General features: G+C 38.4%; 2 protein-coding genes across 2 annotated transcripts; one reads left to right on the top strand and one right to left on the bottom strand.

Annotated features, from left to right (window-relative positions):
* The first annotated feature begins 455 nt into the window (after positions 1 to 455).
* Positions 456 to 2,697, top strand: LOC135332955 (indolethylamine N-methyltransferase-like). The gene is made up of 3 exons (XM_064527887.1): positions 456 to 871; positions 1,985 to 2,374; positions 2,459 to 2,697. The coding sequence occupies exons 1-3, from the start codon at positions 559 to 561 to the stop codon at positions 2,557 to 2,559; spliced, it is 804 nt and encodes a 267-aa protein (XP_064383957.1). The 5' UTR covers positions 456 to 558; the 3' UTR covers positions 2,560 to 2,697.
* Positions 2,698 to 9,033: 6,336 nt separating this feature from the next.
* On the bottom strand, positions 9,034 to 10,674 carry LOC135334258 (trace amine-associated receptor 6-like). Its single transcript, XM_064529377.1, has one exon. The coding sequence runs from the start codon at positions 10,212 to 10,214 to the stop codon at positions 9,222 to 9,224; it is 993 nt and encodes a 330-aa protein (XP_064385447.1). The 5' UTR covers positions 10,215 to 10,674; the 3' UTR covers positions 9,034 to 9,221.
* Between the last annotated feature and the right edge of the window lie 11,580 nt (positions 10,675 to 22,254).

The raw sequence follows: 22,254 nt of genomic DNA, 5'->3' as shown, positions 1-22,254 counted from the left end.
ATTCCTCCACTTTTTTGGTTGTCGTTTCTTTGGAACAGGTTTGATTCGATCAGGTTCGGTTTATACAGCAGAATCAACTTGTTCTGTCGTTTGGGTTCCAATAGTCTTAGAAGAACTTTTTCTTTTACTATGTCTTGATCTTCTTGTTTCTCTCCTTTCATTCTCAATCTGTTCATCTGGTGTTGTTATTTCAAGAGGCTGACTGGCGCCGGGTGGGTAATTCAATTCCACTTGAGCTCGGTTGACTCAGAGTCAGAGTGATAGTGGGTATGCACTGTGGAGTAGTTTCAGTACTATTAATTTCGGCCGTTTGAATACTTTCAGTGCTCATGTCTTGACTTTCGTTAGTGACATTGTTTTCATCAGATCGATCACTAACAGTACCTTCGATCTGGGCTAGGCTGACAAGAAAGAAGAGCTTCCTTCTTTCTTTCTTTGTTCTTCCAATTTGTCCCGTATTTTATCTTATTGAATTATTGTCAAAGAACAGAAAAAAGAGTGCTATTCACCTCTCATAAGTACTATACTATACTGGGTCTGACATTGAAGCTGTGGGATATGGAGGATCAAGAAGTACTGTCGTACAGAGAGGAGACTAACCTCCACTTCAATAGTAAGGCTTATCTTCAGCGATTCACCGATCCGCATGACCTGTGGTATCATGCTGCAATTCTCAAATGTTGGCACACATTCTATCAGGAGCATGGCAAGGAGTTTGACCCCACAAAAACATCAATGCTTGAATTTGGTGGGGGCCCAACAGTGTGGGATCTGATCAGTGTTACACCATTCGTTAGCAGCATCACCTTCACTGACTTTGCGGACACCAGCAGGACAGAAATACAATTGTGGAAAAGCAAGAATCCTGATGGTGAGCAGAGTAAGGTAATGGATATAAGAAGGAAGGGGATTGGAAACGGAGCACGTGCACACAAAATCACGTCTGTGTAATGCCAGAAGTTGATCCGTGTTTCGCCCCAGACACCCCGCCAATTAACCCAGCAGGAAAGCGTCCCACTGGGATTCTTAGTCCTGTGCTGAGCATCCATGCCTACTGCGCATCATATATAATTATTTAGAAAATGCTTGTAGTAATACTGCAATCTGATAGGTCACTGAGAGGTCCATTATTTCACTTATGGACCTGAGGTCTTCTAAGTAGGTCTATTATACTGATTATGCCTACAGGCAAGATGATGTCAAGATTAACTTGTATGGAACATGGCAACATCACACAGTTTATGTTGAAGTCATAGTAACGATGATACAGTGCATCATAAAAAATTAATTTTTTTTAAAGTTTTGTGTTCTGCAGTGCCGCTTTGCAGCTTTTATCTCTCTCTTGCAGCTACAATAGCTAGTGCTCTAGTGCAGAGCTAACTACTATGACAATAGCAACTTTTTATTTGCAATGCGTGATTCTCAAGAAACAGAAACTGCCTTCATCAATGTGAGTTTTTTTATGTAGACTAGCCAGAGCAAAGCTTTAACGTTGCTTGAGGCTTGTAGAAACTCTTGGTTTCAGAGTCTTCTTTGTGTTAATATAGCCTAGCTTGCTTAGCACTATTCTAAACCAGTTATAGGCCTCGTCAACGGTCACTATGGAGTTTTGAGACCCTCAGGCCCTTAGTAGCACCCTCGCTACGCTCGAGATGCTACAGCCTCGGGCCTTCAGGTCTCAAAACCCCATAGAGACCTTGGACTCAGTCTATAACTATTATTTAGAGTGGCAATGTAATAGTTAGCTGCTCCACGAGGCTGTATAATAGAGATAATGTAGCCTCGATTTCAGGCTGCGCTATAATAATTACCTAAGCACCAGCAAAACATATATAATTTACTTGGCACTCTGTTACTGTAAAATAAGCAGGACTTGCAATTGGTGCTTCTATTAGAGTGGCGCTGTAATTAAAAGAAAAGCGTAGGCTAGCTATAAATACGTTGTGTATACTGCTTTGTCTTTTATTTGACCTTATTTGAAAAGGTCACAACTGGAAACCATATATTGAGTATGTGGTGAGAACACTCGAAGACAATAATGACCCTAATGCTGTTAACCTCCGTGAGCAAGAAATCCGGGACAAGATTCATCAATTGGCCCCCTGTGATGCTAGAGCTGACAAGCCCCTTGGTGATAATATCCAAGAGGAGTTTGACATCATCCACACTAATCTTTGTCTGGAGGCAGTATGTGATGATAAGGAAACTTTCTATCGTTATCTTAAGAATGTGTGTCAATATTTGAAGCCTAAAGGATGTATGCTTATTGTCACTGCCTGTGAATGTCATTCGTACCAATGTTGGAAGGGGGAAGATAATCTGCACGCCCTTTACCTTGAGTCTGAGGACCTTGACATGGCTTGCAAGACAGCTGGTACAGCTACATTTGTATTGTCTGTATAATATTGCCATTGTGCTTATAAATTATAGCAAATTAACATACTCTCTTTTACCGAAGGTTTGACCGTGCTGAAAAAACACATTGTACAAGATGCTTCTGCAGTCAACGCCACCAGTAACTCGAAGTATTATCAGTTCACTGTTGCCCAAAAGAACTGACTATAATTGATTTGCCAAGTTTATAAAAAGGACCTCTTTTACTAACAAGCATGCACTCTTACTAAAATAATGTGCACTGTTATTACAATGCTATGTATACTTGAATTATTATCAGTATACATTATTTGAACCACAGAATTTGCACAAAATGTGAATAATGAACACAATTCAGTTTATAAGTGACAATGGAGCACAACCTATAAATGGATTCGATACCTATTATAGAATCCACAAAAGTTTCTGCTGGAGCCAAATGAGCGAAAATTTGCACCAGAAAAAATTCCGCTAAACAGTTTAATATACAGAGCTTGTAACATGACTTAACATGCACATGTTAGAGGCTCTAAGTAACCTCTACATGTATACTGACAATTGAGATAAGGAGATCGTATTATTCACACTTTGAACACAGTGAAAATAATTTATATGCAAAAACTACGACAGCTAGATCTATCTACGTAATGTGTATTATGTTAAAACTGAGTCATTAACTTGAGTAATAGTTTGCTATTCACTTTAGTTCATAAAGTGACGGCTAAACATGAGTTCTATAGGTGTAAAGCGGGAATGGATGAATCGGAATTGGAGGTAGACCTAACCAGCTTCGATTTGAATAAACGGACAGCTTGTCGAAAATCACTGCTTATTATTATGGCGATGGCATCGATTAATGGCAGAATATTGTACAACGATCTAAAAATGATGGTGGCAATGACATACTGTGAAGTAGGTGGGATCGAAAGAATGGAGAGAATGGAATTTCCAACTATAAAGAAGAAGAATGGAATTATGTTCACTCCAAATAATGCGAGAAAAAGGAAAAAGAATGTGGTATTGTGTCGAGTATTCTGTCTGCGAATTGAATCATCACTGTCACAGATGATAGATTTCTGTAACATTTTTGCTTTTAGGAATAGGATTATATAGAGCACAAGTGGTACAAAGCTTCCCATGATATTGGTCAAAGTGACTGTTAAGAGTCTGGAAGACTGACAGACATTGGTGTTCGTGCAACCATTGCCGCCAGTACAATAAAAAGCAACACGACTAAAGACTTCACAGTCAAGAGCCACAGGCAAAAATAATAGCAAAAGAGAGTGAAATAGCCCAAGCCATTATGGACAGGATGATCACAAACTTTTTCTGGTATTGTAAATACGAGAATGGGAAAAATACCGAGGTCGCTCACAAATACAAACATCAACCAATACCGTGTCATTCTGATTAAATGGATAACAAAGATCGACAGCGAACAAAATGTAGGGTCAAATGTGCATTTTCCAGCAATTGCATTTGCGATTGTGATAGGTGTTACGAAGATTATTAATCCGAAATCAACCATTACTACTTGAAGCGCTAGAAAGTACACAGTCTGGTGTAGTAACTTGATCGTTGCCATGAGAATAATGAGAAATCCGTTGAGACATGCTGAGAATGGAAATAGGAGTATGAGGTATCCCACGAGAAGGTAGCGTAAAACGGCCTCTGCATGTATCAAAGTCCACAGTTGTTCTACCAATGTAACGTCTCTCCTCACAAGTCAAGGAAGACATGTTGTTCACAGAGACATTCATTTTTGCAGTGCTGGCATCTAATGAGTTCCCTAACTTGAACTAATTGAACAATGAACTTGATAGTCTAATGCAACTATCACTGCGCACCCCTGAAACGCTTCATTGCACCTAATAAACACAATTATAACATAGGTGCCATCAACATGGCCAGGGAATGCTGAGCACTGAACGGTGCATGTGTGTGTCTCTGTCCTCACAGGCATCAATCGGAGTAAGCTCATTCAGGCTGACCAAAGGTGACTAGATCTAGAGATGTAAGATGGTGTGTGCATGGTTTCCAGATCTGGTCGCTCACAAATTAATTTCAGTAGCAGAGAAATCTGGTCCCGCTATTCTTTGTCAGAGTTCCTCCATCGTACTCAGTCAACACTGGCCGAGTTAAAAGGAGGGGAGGTCAGTAGGGGAAAGTGAGTAACTGCATGTGTTCTCAACTTGGTGTTCTGTACTTAAGCTTCGCTAGTTAGTGTTCTTAACTTGGTGTTATGTATACTTTAGCAAATTAACATGTCCGCGCTATAGAAATAGTTATACGTTTTATAATTATAAGTATAGTTCTTTTTTTCTTTAAGAGTATGCTAATTATGTTCGATCCTCCTGGACCACCAGACTTCAGTGACAATATAAAACCAGAGACTCCTGAGGCTCATATCTGGATTCAAGCTAACTATTATTATAGTGCACGTGATAAATTAATGGCCCTATATACACATGTCTTTGAGGAAATATATACATGTATATACCACTTCAAATTATTGTACAATACTTTTGGTACATGCATGTATACTGTACCGTAGTATGTATGTCAAATCATTTTCACCTCCAACAACTGCATGTTACAACATAATTATGTAAAACACTTGTCAGTTCAGTCTGTTGCATTCCCGGCACAAAGTATGACACCGCAATGCACTTGTCATGATAATACTAATACATGTGAATAACGTTGTGAGACAGATTTCCGATATAATTATGGTACTCTCTTGTCGCTTATCGATACTTTATCCTATAGCACATTGCATTGTACATAATAGCTATAGACATACTAACTCATAATTATACAAATCACAATAATAAGATCTACATGCACACTCAGCTAGATCTAATGTTAAACTGCTACTTTGCATGCATACAGAGTAACAATTAAATCTATAGTCTGCTATTCATACATGGGTGTAAATCGGGAACTGGTAAATCGGTTGAAGGTAAATCTAACCAAGAAGTTTCGATTTGAATGAACGAATAGCCTGTCGAAAATCACTGTTTCTTAATATGGCTATGGCATCGATTAGCGGCAGAATATTGTACAACGATCTAAAAATGGTGGTGGCAATGACGTACTGTGAAGGAGGAGGGATCGAAAGGGTGTCGAGGATGGAATTTCCAACTATAAAGAAAGAGAATGGAATTATGTTGACCCCAAATAGTGAAAGAAAAAGGAAAAAGAATGTGATATTGTGGCGAGCATTGTTTCTGCGATTTAAATCATCACCGTCACAATTAGGTACGATAATAGATTTCTGTAACATTTTTGCTTTTAGGAATAGGATTATATAGAGCACAAGTGGTACAAAGCTTCCCATGATATTGGTCAAGGTGATTGTTAGCAGTCTGGAAGACTGACAGACATTGGTGTTTGTGCAACCATTGCCACCAGTGCAATAAAAAGCGATACGACTAAATTGCACATGCAGTCAAGAGCCACAGGCAAAATAGCAAAAGAGAGTGAAATAGCCCAAGCCATAATGGACAGGATGACTGCAAACTTTTTCTGGTATTTCAAGTATGAGAATAGGAAAAAACTGAGGCAAATTGATCGCTCACAAACACAAACATTAATCAATACCATGTCATTCTTATCAAATGGATAACAAAGATCGACAGCGAACAAAATGTAGGGTCAAATGTCCATTTTCCAGCAATTGCATTTGCAATTGTGATTGATAATGCAAAGATTGATAATCCGAAATCAAGCACAACTACTTGAAGAGTTAGAAAGTACACAGTCTGGTGTAGTGACTTGATCGTTACCATGAGAATAATGAGAAATCCGTTGAGACATGTTGAGAATGGGACCAGGAGTATGAGATCCCACGAGAAAGTAGCGTAAGATGGCCTCTGTATCAAAGTCCAGAGTTGTTCTACCAATGTAACGTCTCTCCTCACAGGTCAAGATTAAGGAAGACATGTTGTCCACAGAGACATTCATTGTAGCATGCAAGTCTACACAGTGCTGGCATCATATCGGTGTTTACGTCTTCAACCATTTCAATAGAATCATTGCACCTAAAACATGCCAACATCACCTTTGTGTACATCACTGTGCTACAGCACATTTCGCAGCAAAGCCTGCAAACTGTATTACTGATTTGTGGCTTCATACACATTGACTCTAGACTCCATGGTCAGGAAGCTCATTTAGGTTGGCCAAAGCCAAATAATTATCAAAACAAGCAATGGAGGAGAGCCATATCGGCCTGTATTAATCTCACATGTACATCAAAACAAGCAATGCATGGGGGAGAGACATACCGGCCCGTATCAATCTCACATGTACACACACTTGACAATGTATCACTACATTACATTTGACAACACTTTAAGTACTGTTAGTATGTCAACTCCTCCAACAAAAACTACAGTGTGTCAATTGCATTCCCGGCTAAAAACATTGGCACCAATATTATCATTGCATGTACTTGTCATGTACTATAATTATTATAATTAAACGGTAATAGACGTGTGAGTAATAACGTTGTGACGGATTGACGTGCAGGCCGATATGTGACTCAGTCTCTCCCCTCTCGCTTGTTTCGATACTTCTTGGTTTTATCCTATAGCACATTGCAAATGTTTTTGTGGGACTTTGCTACAGACATACTACTTACAAATTGCGATTACAACATGAGATCTACATGCACTGTCAGGCTGTGTCAGATATAATGTTAAAATGAGTCCATTCTCCTTAAGAAAAACTGGTCTGCAATTCCATTTTGTTCATAAAGTGATACTAGATAGGTGTATATAAAGCGGGAATGAGTAAATTGGAATCAGAATCGGAATCGGAATTGAAGGTATATACCTAACCAAAAAGTTTTAGATTCGTGGCAGTGGCGTACTGTGAAGGAGGAGGGATCGAAAGAGTAAAAAGATGAATTTCCAACTATAATTATATAAGCTTAAAGAAGAATGTAATTGTGTTGACCCCAAATAGTGCAAGAAAAAAGGCAAAAGAAGGTGGTATTGTGACAAGCATTGTTTTTTTTTTGCGATTTGAATCATCACCGTCACAGTTAGGTACAATAAGATTTCTGTAATATTTTTGCTTTTTACATTGAGCACAAGCGTACAAGGCTAGCTTCCCATGATTTTATTTGTCAACAGAACTGTTAACAATCTGCATGGTAGACATAGGTATTAAATTTTGTGCAACTATTGCCACCGGTGTAATAAAAAGCGAAACGACTAAACACTTCACAGTCACATGCAAAAGAGAGTGAAGTAGCCCAAGCCATTATGGACAGGAGGATGATCACAAACCTTTTCTGGTTTTAAATAGGGAAAATATTGAGGCAAATCGATTGCTCACGAACACAAACATTAATCAATACTGTGTCATTCTGATGACAAAATCGACAGAAAACAAAAATGTGGGTCAAATTTGCATTTGCATTTGTATTTGTAATTGTGATTGGTAGTACAAAGCTGATAATCCGAAATCAAGCACAACAACTTGAAGAGAAAGTATACAGTCTGGTGTAGTGAGTGGCTTAATCGTTACCATGAGAATGATGAGAAATCTGTTGAGACATACTGAATAGGAGGTATCCCACGAGAAGGTGTAAGATGGCCTCTGCATGTATTAAAGTCCATGCACAGTTGTTCCCCCGATGTAACATCTCTCCTCACAGGTCAAGAAAGACATGTTAATTGTCCACCGAGACATTCATTGTAGCAAGTCTACACAGTGAGTGCTGGCATCTACTGAGTGTCTACTTCTTGAACTAATACAGCATCGATAATCAATGCTGCACCCGGCCTGAAACTAATAAGGGCCAGCATCACCTTTGCTACGGTGCTACAGTATACAATTCGTACAAACTGTATCACTGCATGATTTGTGGGTTCATAGTTTTAGAGTAATTAAGTATAGTGCTAGACTTTATTTATGACCAGGGAAGCTAGGTTGACCAAAGGTGAAATACACATTATGCGATGGCCAGGGAATAACCCCCAAAATCATCGAAACAAGCAAAGGGGGAGAGACATACTGGCCCGTATATACGTCAATGTCATGAATAGTACACACATGTGCTTGTATAGAGTTAGATAAGTACACAATCTGTTGTAAGGTTGATAATGTTTCCCCTGCCATGGGCCACCCCAAACCTCATCAGACAATAATTCAACACTGCATCTAGCTATAACTAATTATGGTTAAATGGGCCAGTACACACCATAAAATTCATTAATACATGTACCGCTTGTATACGTACAAAGATGTACATGTACTGCACCATATATAATTATGTCGAACATCATTTTCACCTACAACAAGAACTAAAACACTGCTCATTTGCATTCCCGTCGATAATGTTTCATGAAGAGTCCATGTAATTATTATGGACTCTTGATTGCATGCAGCTTGTCATGACTTACTTGTTATAGTACTAGATCATAATTATTATGTGTGAATAACGTTGTGACGGATTGACGTACAGGCCAATAAAAGGCTCTCCCCTGTAGGTCTCATACATGACTTTATGTATACCATAATTAGTATAATATTTCTCAGGATAAACTTTTGCGGAATAGCAGCCTTTTTGCAGCATGCATTATGCTTAATCAGCGAAAACCACGAACATTTATACACTCAAAATAATATACCCGATATAATTATAATTATACGGTATATACAATGCAGCTGGATACACTACTTACAAATCACAATATCATCAATGAGATCTACATGCACTGCCAGCTACTAATGTTAAATTGAGTCCATTCTTCTTAGCAGAGTAACAAATCTGCTTCGTTTATAAACCGACTACTAAGTATAAGCATAAAGCTGAATCGGAATCGAACGAAGTCCTAACCAAAAAGTTTCGATTTGAATAAACTGATAGCCTGTCGAAAATCTCTGTTTCTTATTATGGCGATGGCATCGATTAGCGGCAGAATATTGTACAACGATCTAAAAATGATGGTTGTAATGACATACTGTGAAGGAGGAGGGATCGAAAGGGTGGAGAGGATGGAATTTCCAACTATAAAGAAGAAGAATGGGATTATGTTCACTCCAAACAGTGCGAGAAAAAGGAAAAAGAATGTAGTATTGTGGCGAGCATTGTTTCTGTGATTTGAATCATCACCGTCACAATTAGGTACGATAATAGATTTCTGTAACATTTTTGCTTTTAGGAATAGGATTATATAGAGCACAAGTGGTACAAAGCTTCCCATGATATTGGTCAAGGTGATTGTTAAGAGTCTGGAAGATTGACAGGCATTGGTGTTCGTGCAACCATTGCCACCAGTGCAATAAAAAGCGGTACGGCTAAACATTGCACAGTCAAGAGCCACAGGCAAAATAGCAAAAGAGAGTGAAATAGCCCAAGCCATTATGGACAGGATGATCACAAACTTTTTTTGGTATTGTAAATACGAGAATGGGAAAAATACCGAGGCAAATCTATCGCTCACAAATACAAACATCAACCAATACCGTGCCATTCTGATTAAATGGATAACAAAGATCGACAGTGAACAAAATGTAGGGTCAAATGCCCATTTTCCAGCAATTGCATTTGCAATTGTGATTGGTAGTACAAATATTGATAATCCGAAATCAACCACAACTACTTGAAGAGCTAGAAAGTACACAGTCTGGTGTAGTGACTTGATCGTTGCCATAAGAATAATGAGAAATCCGTTGAGACATACTGAAAATGGGAATAGGAGTATGAGGTATCCCACGAGAAGGTAGCGTAAGATGGCCTCTGTATCAAAGTCCACAGTTGTTCTACCAATATAACGTCTCTCCTCACAAGTCAAGGAAGACATGTTGTCTACAGAGACATTCATTGTAGCAGAATTTGTAGCAGAATTTACACAGGCTATAGTATCTACTGAGTTATTTCCTATTACTTCTTAAACTAAATACAGTTATCTATCAAACTGATTGAGGGGCATTAGATCTATACACCTTAATTGTGTACGTGCATGTGCTACACAACAAAGCCTACCAAGTTCATCTGATTTGTGGCCTCATAATAGATCCTATTGCCAAGATTTATTAAATTAGGGTTAGGGAAGCTTATTTAGGGTAGATCTAAGACTAGCCTTGATTCCAGGCTGAAGGGGCTGGAGTTGAGGCTAGTCTAAGACACACGCATTAACATGTATACAGTGGCTTATTTATGTTGCTGGAGTCATTTCTCAATTTTAACAGTGGCTACCATAATATCTAAATGGGCTACGAATTAGAATGGCCATGATGTTATTATTCGGTACCGTACAATGTAGTGCTAGAATAATCCTAAAATATTATGATTACAAGTATTTGGGACATGATGCCGCTCACATAAACAGCATTAATTTCTGACATTATATACGATACAAATGATGACTACACCCTATAGTTTGCAATCACATGTCTACAGGCATGTATAGTAGTAATGTACTGTAGTAACACTGATTCATGCATTGAATGTGATATCCTTGAAAGGAAGGAGTCATTAACTTAATAAGGTTGGAAAACATACAACAAATGCAACTTCAAACATCTCAGGGAGATCCAGCAGCCTTCCATGGGATGCTCCCAACATGTACACTACATAATCAGTACAATTTTGTGTATACATGCACAGTAACTCATACAGCTGAGCATGTACAGTCAGCCGTGTCATAACATCCCATAAATCTGACATGCAGAGGCACATAAAGACTTCTGTTTACATAGCCCTGCATGCATGGTTATGTTCGCCTGCAGGATAGCTATAGTATAATACTATAGGTCGATACTATTAGGCCATAATTATGTGTGTATCACACAATTTCAACTCTACACCAAAATAAATCTAGAGCATGTGGTGACATGCCCTCAGATTGAAAATGTGAGGAAAATGTACAAATATGGTGATTTAGTGTAACCAAGTGTTTTGTGAGTGCATATAATTATAGCCATCAACCCACCCATGCATCAAGGGCAGTATCTCCATGCTGATGTATGTCAACACAGCTACCCACACCTGAAGGAGTACCATTAACGATCAAAAGTGCATGCATGGCTTCTGACTCGGAAGCTGCCTGATACACAAGCAACAGAGATTGTGTATACTCATGGGTTTATTAGCTCAAAAAATCAGACATACAATAATTATCACAATAAACATGTCAGTCTGTCACCATAATCATGTGAATGGCCTTGTATATAAACACAAGACTGATACCGGTATATCAAAAAGGATGAATCCAAGCCGAGTGCAGCTATAACGTGTCAGTACATTGTATAATCACTTCTCTCAGTGCTTTCGATAGTTGCATGGTGTAGGGGACAATTCAGTAGCTGGAGAAACCACTATATTATGGGTCATGCCCTCAGATTGAAAATGTGAGTACAAATATGGTGATTTAGTGTAACCAAGTGTTTTGTGAGTGCATATATATATAATTATAGCCATCAACCCACCAATGCATCAAGGGCAGTATCTCCATGCTGATGTATGTCAACACAGCTACCCCACACCTGAAGGAGTACCATTAATGATCAAAAGTGCATGCATGGCTTCTGACTCGGGAAGCTGCCTAATTTATTGATACACAAGCAACAGAGATTGTGTATACTCGTGGGTTTATTAGCTCAGACATACAATAATTATCACAATAAACATGTCAGTCTGTCACCATAATCATGTGAATGGCCTTGTATAAACACAAGACTGATACTGGTATATCAAAAAGGATGAATCCAAGCCGAGTGCAGCTATAACGTGTCAGTACATTGTAAACATAATTATAATCACTCTCTCAGTGCTTTCGATATAGTTGCATGGTGTAGGGGACAATTCAGTAGCTGGAGAAACCACTATAATTATGGTTCATTGGAACCAAGGGCATACGCCCTTGTTGGAATACATGCACTGCATCTACTTACATCATTAATTTTGTTTGGGAAAGGGTCAATCCTATTGAGTGCACAAGTGTACATACAGCAGCAATGATAAAGTTAGGTAATAGAAAAGCCTCACAAAGGTGTCCATGTGTACATTGTGGGTCTATGTTGTCAAACTTTGTTGGACCTCTTAACTTTTATTGCATGTTTTTAGACATGTGATGTTATGGTAAGGGAAAATCATACACATGTCTTTCATCAGAATCATATCGTCGTGTCAGTTACCATAGTGATACATATTGCATTGGAGGATTCCGATAAATTTACAGTTCATATGAGTGAGTATAGCATGTGTGAGCAGTGCATGAGAATATGATGTGCACAATTATACAATACAAATGAACTAAGTATACATAAAAAGCACAGTGAATGACTATATGGTTCGTTTTCGGGTTATTCGATTTTGCATAGCAGTTAGTGTGTGTGGTGTCTCCCTTAAAGCTGCAATTCTTCGATCATTCAAAATTTGATTCTTCAACTTTTTTGGTTGCCGTTTCTTTGGAACAGGTTTGATTCGATCAGGTTCGGTTTGTACAGCAGAATCAACTTGTTCTGTCGTTTGGGTTCCAATAGTCTTAAAATAACTTTTTCTTTTACTATGTCTTGATCTTCTTGTTTCTCTCCTTTCATTCTCAATCTGTTCATCTGGTGTTGTTATTTCAAGAGGCTGACTGGCGGTGGGTAATTCAATTCCACTTGAGCTCGGTTGACTCAGAGTCAGAGTGATAATGGGTATGCACTGTGGAGTAGTTTCAGTACTATTCATTTCGGCCGTTTGAATACTTTCAGTGCTCATGTCTTGAATTTCGTTAGTGACATTGTTTTCATCAGATCGATCACTAACAGTACCTTCTTGATCTGGGCTGACATTCAAGCTTTCTGTACTTCTAACACCCTGTCTTTCTGGTGTGCACAAAATACTTGTTGATGAGTCTTTCTGAAGATTGTTGAACTTATTGCACTGTCCAACTCGACCACGTTGCACCTCGGTCATGCAGCACTTTCCGAAAAAGACTCGCAATACTCCTGTTACATCAGTTACTGAGTAGAGAAGCACAATTGTGAGAATTATTTCATTGACTCTCTTGCTAAACTCAAATGCCAGCCATATTGCTGATTGTCCTCTTCCTTGAAATCCGAAACATGATGCATACAAGAGTATTGAAATCATGACAGCACTCGCGATTGATATTAGAGAGTACGAAATTGCAAAGAGTGCAGCTCCATAAGTAATGATTGTGATTTTTCGTGTAGTTTTTCTACTTCATGTTTGATGTCTTTGCTGCTCTCTGAAAGCGAATTCATGTCTTGTTGCCATTTGAAATTCCATATCACGTCCTGGAGTGCCACGAAAGGTCGACACACAAACCGTTTTTCTCCCTCGCAATCTAAGCTGACGAAGCAAACAGTTCCCTGCGAAAATAAAGGTCAAACACATCACAAGACCCCAGAGTGCAAAGGATAGGCCACAGACCTTTACAATTACAAGCCCAGGGTAGGGGGTGAAGTTTGCAATAAACTCAGCAGCAAAAGCAATAACATAAGGTGTCAGCATAATCAGAATTATGAATTTCCAGTAATGGTACCACTGTTTTCCAGGGACTGCTTTTGCCACTTTACTAATGTGAATATCATTAGTGTTGTGCTTGCTACCAGGCTAGGAAATCCAAAGGCACTCAGCATTCTTGAAACAATGAACCATGCCGGGAAACGATCTGAAATAAATCCTACGAGTCCAAATGGATCGAGCACCAGATGAAGTGCTCGACTGAAGCCGAGGATTGCTGTTGACATGTAGATAGCAAAGAATGTCTTTGTAGGTAATCGAATACAGTCTTTCTTAATGAGCATTACAATCGATACGATGTCTAATTTCAGAAAGATTGCACTCATCACAGCAATATACACATAGAAACAGATTTTCCATGCCTCATCTCTCTCTGTCCAGACAGCAGTATCGAGGGGCACAGTGAGTGCAAGTATTTGATATGAATGCGTTGTGTATACTGCTATGTCTTTTATTTGACCTTATTTGAAAAGGTCACAACTGGAAACCGTATATCGAGTATATGGTGAGAACACTCGAAGACAATAGTGACCCTAATGCTGTTAACCTCCGTGAGCAAGAAATCCGGGATAAGATTCATCAATTGGCCCCCTGTGATGCTAGAGCTGACAAGCCCCTTGGCGATAATATCCAAGAGGAGTTTAACATCATCCACACTAATCTTTGTCTGGAGGCAGTATGTGATGATAAGGAAACTTTCTATCGTTATTTTAAGAATGTGTGTCGGTATTTGAAGCCTAAAGGATGCATGCTTATTGTCACTGCCTGTGAATGTCATTCGTACCAATGTTGGAAGGGGGAAGAGAATCTGCACGCCCTTTACCTTGAGTCTGAGGACCTTGACATGGCTTGCAAGATAGCTGGTACAGCTACATTTGTATTGTCTGTATAATTAATATTGCCATTGCTTATAAATTAATAGCAAATTAACATACTCTCTTTTACTGAAGGTTTGACCGTACTGAAAAAAAACACATCGTACAAGATGCTTCTGCAGTCAACGCCACCAGTAACTCGAAGTACTATCAGTTCACTGTTGCCCAAGCGAACTGACTATAATTATGATTTGCCAAGTTTTAATGAAGAGGACCTCTTTTACTAACAAGCATGCACTCTTACTATTATTTTGTGCACTGTTATTATTATACAATGCTTAAATTATTATCAGTCTATTATTTAAATCACAGAATTTGCACAAAATGTGAATAATGACACAATTCAGTTTATAAGTGACAGTTTTAACTGATTTTTGTGGGCTAAAATTGACTCATGGTCATGCAGGGAAGCTAATTATAAACTGGTACTAATTTTAGTGAATTTTAGTAAATTATGTTCGCGCTATAATAAAATAATACCCGTCTATAATAATAACTGAACCTTGTCAGTTGCACTCAAAATATAGACACTGCCATGCATCCTAATATACATGTGAATAACGTTGTGACAGATGGCCGATATAATAGCTTGTTTCGATACTTTATCCTATACATGTAGACATGTTCACATGTTTTGTGGTACTTCTACAATAATATAATATTTATAGCTATAGACATACTACTCATATACAAATCACAATAATTAATGCACACTCAGTTAGATCATGTTAAACTGAGTCCTTCTACTTAGCATGCATGCAGAGTAACAATAGTTTGCTATTCAGTTTGAAATGATTAGATATAGGTGTAATGCGGGAATTGGTAAATTTGAATCGAAGGTAAACCTAACCAAGAAGTTTCGATTTGAATGAACGAGCAGCCTGTCGAAAATCACTGTTTCTTATTATGGCTATGGCATCGATTAGCGGCAGAATATTGTACAACGATCTAAAAATGGTGGTGGCAATGACATACTGTGAAGGAGGAGGAATCGAAAGGGTGTCGAGGATGGAATTTCCAACTATAAAGAAGGAGAATGGAATTATGTTGACCCCAAATAGTGCGAGAAAAAGGAAAAAGAAGGTGGTATATATTGTGGCGAGCATTGTTTCTGCGATTTGAATCATCACCGTCACAGTTGGGTACGATAATTATAGATTTCTGTAACATTTTTGCTTTCAGGAATAGGATTATATAGAGCACAAGTGGTACAAAGCTTCCCATGATATTTGTCAAAGTGACTGTTACTAATCTGGAAGACTGCCAGACGTTAGTATTCGTGCAACCATTACCACCAGTGCAATAAAAAGCGATACGACTAAACATTGCACAGTCAAGAGCCACAGGCAAAATAGCAAAAGAGAGTGAAATAGCCCAAGCCATTAAGGACAGGATGATCACTAACTTTTTCTGGTATTTCAAATATGAGAATGGTAATGCAATTAAAGATTGATAATCTGAAATCAAGCACAACTACTAGAAAATACACAGTCTGGTGTAGTGACTTGATCGTTATTACCATGAGAATAATGAGAAATCCGTTGAATGTACATGTTGAGAATGTCACTAGGAGTATGAGGTATCCCACGAGAAAGATGGCCTCTGTATCAAAGTCCACAGTTATTCTACCAATGTAACGTCTCTCCTCACAGGTCAAGATTAAGGAAGAAGACATGTTGTCCACAGAGACATTCATTGTAGCATGCAAGTACGTCTACACAGTGCTGGCATCATACTGAGTGTTTACGTCTTCAACCATTACAATAGCACCTAAAACATGCCAACATCACCTTTGTGTAAATCACTGTGCTACAGCACATTTCGCAGCAAAGCCTGCAAACTGTATTACTGATTTGTGGCTTCATACACGTTGACTCTAGTACTAGTACTCTTTTTATGGTCAGGAAGCTCATTTAGATTGACCAAAGCCCAAAAGTCGATCTTTCCAAAAAGCATGGCCTGGGACTCTGAGTAACCAAAACAAGCAATGGGGGAGAGCCATACCGGCCCGTATCAATCTCACATGTATATCAAAACAAGCAATGGGGGAGAGACATACTGGCCCGTATCAATACACTTGTATCACTATACATTTGACAACACTTTAATAATCCTTGGACCACCAGACTCAGTGCAATATCAAAGCATGAAGAGACTCCTCGTACCTGAATTCTATATAATTATAGCTAGCTATATAGCTATAGGTGGCAGTGATGAAAATTATACATGTATACACTTTCCTAACGTTTGGTACAAAGATGTATACATGTACTGTTTGTACTGTCAATTATTTTCTCCTCCAACAACAACTACAGATTTAATTATGTGTCAATTGCATTCCCGGCTAAAAACATTGGCACCGATATCATTGCATGTACTTGTCATGTACTATAATTATTATAACTACAGTAATAGACGTGTGAGTAATAACGTTGTGACGGATTGACGTGCAGGCCGATATGTGACTCAGTCTCTCCCCTCTCGCTTGTTTCGATAGTTCTTGGTTTAATCCTATAGACATTTTCACATTGCAAATGTTTTTGTGGGACTTTGCTACAGACATACTACTTACAAATTGCGATTACAACATGAGATCTACATGCACTGTCAGGCTGTGTCAGATATAATGTTAAAATGAGTCCATTCTCCTTAAGAAAAACTGGTCTGCAATTCCATTTTGTTCGTAAAGTGATACTAGATAGGTGTATATAAAGCGGGAATGGGTAAATTGGAATCAGAATCGGAATCGGAATTGAAGGTATACCTAACCAAAAAGTTTTAGATTCGTGGCAGTGGTGTACTGTGAAGGAGGAGGGATCGAAAGAGTAAAAAGATGAATTTCCAACTATAATTATATAAGCTTAAAGAAGAATGTAATTGTGTTGACCCCAAATAGTGCAAGAAAAAAGGCAAAAGAAGGTGCATGGTATTGTGGCGAGCATTGTTTTTTTTTTGCGATTTGAATCATCACCGTCACAGTTAGGTACAATAAGATTTCTGTAATATTTTTGCTTTTTACATTGAGCACAAGCGTACAAGGCTAGCTTCCCATGATTTTATTTGTCAACAGAACTGTTAACAATCTGCATGGTAGACATAGGTATTAAATTTTGTGCAACTATTGCCACCGGTGTAATAAAAAGCGAAACGACTAAACACTTCACAGTCACATGCAAAAGAGAGTGAAGTAGCCCAAGCCATTATGGACAGGAGGATGATCACAAACCTTTTCTGGTTTTAAATGGGGAAAATATTGAGGCAAATCGATTGCTCACGAACACAAACATTAACCAATACTGTGTCATTCTGATCAAATAGATGACAAAATCAACAGCAAACAAAAATGTGGGTCAAATTTGCATTTGCATTTGTATTTGTAATTGTGATTGGTAGTACAAAGCTGATAATCCGAAATCAAGCACAACAACTTGAAGAGAAAGTATACAGTCTGGTGTATTGAGTGGCTTAATCGTTACCATGAGAATGATGAGAAATCTGTTGAGACATACTGAATAGGAGGTATCCCACGAGAAGGTGTAAGATGGCCTCTGCATGTATTAAAGTCCATGCACAGTTGTTCCACCGATGTAACATCTCTCCTCACAGGTCAAGAAAGACATGTTAATTGTCCACCGAGACATTCATTGTAGCAAGTCTACACAGTGAGTGCTGGCATCTACTGAGTGTCTACTTCTTGAACTAATACAGCATCGATAATCAATGCTGCACCCGGCCCGAAACTAATAAGGGCCAGCATCACCTTTGCTACGGTGCTACAGTATACAATTCGTACAAACTGTATCACTGCATGATTTGTGGGTTCATAGTTTTAGAGTAATTAAGTATAGTGCTAGACTTTATTTATGACCAGGGAAGCTAGGTTGACCAAAGGTGAAATACACATTATGCGATGGCCAGGGAATAACCCCAAAAATCATCGAAACAAGCAAAGGGGGAGAGACATACTGGCCCGTATATACGTCAATGTCATGAATAGTACACACATGTGCTTGTATAGAGTTAGATAAGTACACAATCTGTTGTAAGGTTGATAATGTTTCCCCTGCCATGGGCCACCCCAAACCTCATCAGACAATAATTCAACACTGCATCTAGCTATAACTAATTATGGTTAAATGGGCCAGTGCACACCATAAAATTCATTAATACATGTACCGCTAGCTTGTATATGTACAAAGATGTACATGTACTGCACCATATATATATATAATTATGTCGAACATCATTTTCACCTACAACAAGAACTAAAACACTGCTCATTTGCATTCCCGTCGATAATTTTTCATGAAGAGTCCATGTAATTATTATGGACTCTTGATTGCATGCAGCTTGTCATGACTTACTTGTTATAGTACTAGATCATAATTATTATGTGTAAATAACGTTGTGACGGATTGACGTACAGGCCAATAAAAGGCTCTCCCCTGTAGGTCTCATGCATGACTTTATATATACCATAATTAGTTAATATTTCTCAGGATAAACTTTCGCGGAATAGCAGCCTTTTTGCAGCATGCATTATGCTTAATCAGCGAAAACCACAAACATTTATACACTCAAAATAATATACCCGATATATAATTATACGGTATATACAATGCAGCTGGATACACTACTTACAAATCACAATAACATCAATGAGATGTACATGCACTGCCAGCTACTAATGTTAAACTGAGTCCATTCTTCTTAGCAGAGTAACAAATCTGCTTCGTTTATAAACCGACTACTAAGTATAAGCATAAAGCTGAATCGGAATCGAACGAAGTCCTAACCAAAAAGTTTGGATTTGAATAAACGGATAGCCTGTCGAAAATCACTGTTTCTCATTATGGCGATGGCATCGATTAGCGGCAGAATATTGTACAACGATCTAAAAATTATGGTTGTAATGACATACTGTGAAGGAGGAGGGATTGAAAGGGTGTTGAGGATGGAATTTCCAACTATAAAGAAGGAGAATGGAATTATGTTGACCCCAAATAGTGAAAGAAAAAGGAAAAAGAAGGTGGTATTGTGGTGAGCATTGTTTCTGCGATTTGAATCATCACCGTCACAGTTGGGTACGATAATTATAGATTTCTGTAACATTTTTGCTTTCAGGAATAGGATTATATAGAGCACAAGTGGTACAAAGCTTCCCATGATATTGGTCAAAGTGACTGTTACTAATCTGGAAGACTGACAGACATTGGTGTTTGTGCAACCATTGCCACCAGTGCAATAAAAAGCGGTACGGCTAAACATTGCACAGTCAAGAGCCACAGGCAAAATAGCAAAAGAGAGTGAAATAGCCCAAGCCATTATGGACAGGATGATCACAAACTTTTTCTGGTATTGTAAATACGAGAATGGGAAAAATACCGAGGCAAATCGATCGCTCACAAATACAAACATCAACCAATACCGTGTCATTCTGATTAAATGGATATAACAAAGATTGACAGCAAACAAAATGTAGGGTCAAATGTCCATTTTCCAGCAATTGCATTTGCAATTGTGATAGGTAGTACAAATATTGATAATCTGAAATCAAGCACAACTACTTGAAGAGCTAGAAAGTACACAGTCTGGTGTAGTGACTTGATCGTTGCCATGAGAATAATGAGAAATCCTTTGAGACATACTGAAAATGGGAATAGCAGTATGAGGTATCCCACAAGAAGGTAGCGTAAGATGGCCTCTGTATCAAAGTCCACAGTTGTTCTACCAATGTAACGTCTCTCCTCACAAGTCAAGGAAGACATGTTGTCCACAGAGACATTCATTGTAGCAGAATTTGTAGCAGAATTTACACACAGGCTATAGTATCTACTGAGTTATTTCCTATATATATATACTTCTTAAACTATATACACCTATCTATCAAACAGATTGAGGGGCCATTAGATCTATACACCTTAATTGTGTACGTGCATGCATGTGCTACACAACAAAGCCTACCAAGTTCATCTGATTTGTGGCCTCATAATAGATCCTATTGCCAAGATTTATTAAATTAGGGTTAGGGAATATTTAGGCTGACCAAAAAGTAGATCTATAAGACTATAGCCTTGATTCCAGGCTGAAGGGGCTGGAGTCGAGGCTAGTCTAAGACACACGCATTAACATGTATACAGTGGCTTATTCATTTTGCTGGAGTCATGTCAATTAAAAAGTGGCTACCATAATATTGTGGTGCTAAATGGGCTACGAATTAGAATGGCCATGATGTTATTATTCGGTACTGTACAATGTAGTGCTAGAATAATATGCGAGTATAAATTTATGCAATTTTAAGGCTCTGAAAATATTATATATTATTATGATTACAAGTAGTTGGGACATGATAGCGGCTCGCATAAACAGCATTAATTTCTGACACTATACGATAAATTTATACAAATGATGACTACTGTAACACCCTATAGCTTGCAATCAATTAGATGCATGTCTACAGGCATGTGTAGTAGTAATGTACTGTAATAACACTGATTCATGCATTGAATGTGATATCCTTGAAAGGAAGGAGTCATATAAGTGTTGGAAAACATACAACAAATGCAACTTCAAACATCTCAGGGAGATCCAGCAGCCTTCTATGAGATGCTCCCAACATGTACATTGCATAATCAGTACAATTTTGTGTATACATGCACAGTAACTCATACAGCTGAGCATGTACAGTCAGTCGTGTCATAACATCCCATACATCTGACATGCAGAGGCACATAAAGACTTCTGTTTACATAGCCATGCATGGTTATGTTTGCCTGCAGGATAGCTATACAGTGGAACCTCTGTTAACAACCACCTCCGAATAAAGGCCAGTTACTATATAACGACCAGGCACCCAGGTCCCAAATGAACAGTTTGTGTACAAAACAACCTCTCAACAAAGGCTACCTCTGTATAAAGGCCAAAACATTGTTCCCCAAAGGTGTACGTTATACAGGGGTTCCACTGTAGTATAATACTATAGCTCGATACTATTAGGCCATAATTATGTGTGTATCACACACTAAAAACAATTTCAACTCTATACCAAAATAAATCTAGAGCATGTGGTGACATGCCCTCAGATTGAAAATGTGAGGAAAATGTACAAATATGGTGATTCAGTATATAGCCAAGTGTTTTGTGAGTGCATATATAGCCATCAACCCACCCATGCATCAACGGCAATATCTCCATGTTGCATGATGTATGTCACAGCTACCCAAACCTGGAGGAGTACCATTAACGATCATAAGTGCATGCATGGCTTCTGACTTCAAGGGAAGCTGCCTAATTTATTGATACACCAGCAACAGAGATTGTGTATACTCGTGGGTTTATTAGCTAAAAAAATCAGACATACGATAATTATCACAATAAACATGTCAGTCTGTCACCATAATCATGTGAATGGCACTGATACTGGTATATCAAAAAGGATGAATCCAAGACGAGTGCAGCTATAACGTGTCAGTACATTGTATAATCACTTCTCTTATAGTGCTTTCGATA

The sequence above is a fragment of the Halichondria panicea genome, chromosome 3 (genome assembly GCF_963675165.1).
Source record: "Halichondria panicea chromosome 3, odHalPani1.1, whole genome shotgun sequence".
NCBI lineage: Eukaryota > Metazoa > Porifera > Demospongiae > Suberitida > Halichondriidae > Halichondria > Halichondria panicea.
The sequence above is the reverse complement of the archived record's forward strand: the minus strand, read 5'-3'. Positions and strand labels throughout refer to the sequence as shown.

What these genes read in the sequence shown, in the direction of transcription:
- LOC135332955 (XM_064527887.1), top strand. Translation starts at nt 559, where the DNA reads ATGGAGGATCAAGAAGTACTGTCGTACAGAGAGGAGACTAACCTCCAC. An exon ending in GAAAAGCAAGAATCCTGATG is followed by an intron (nt 872 to 1,984) that starts GTGAGCAGAGTA and finishes TTATTTGAAAAG; the next exon opens with GTCACAACTGGAAACCATAT. An exon ending in CATGGCTTGCAAGACAGCTG is followed by an intron (nt 2,375 to 2,458) that starts GTACAGCTACAT and finishes CTTTTACCGAAG; the next exon opens with GTTTGACCGTGCTGAAAAAA.
- LOC135334258 (XM_064529377.1), bottom strand. Translation starts at nt 10,214, where the DNA reads ATGAATGTCTCTGTAGACAACATGTCTTCCTTGACTTGTGAGGAGAGA.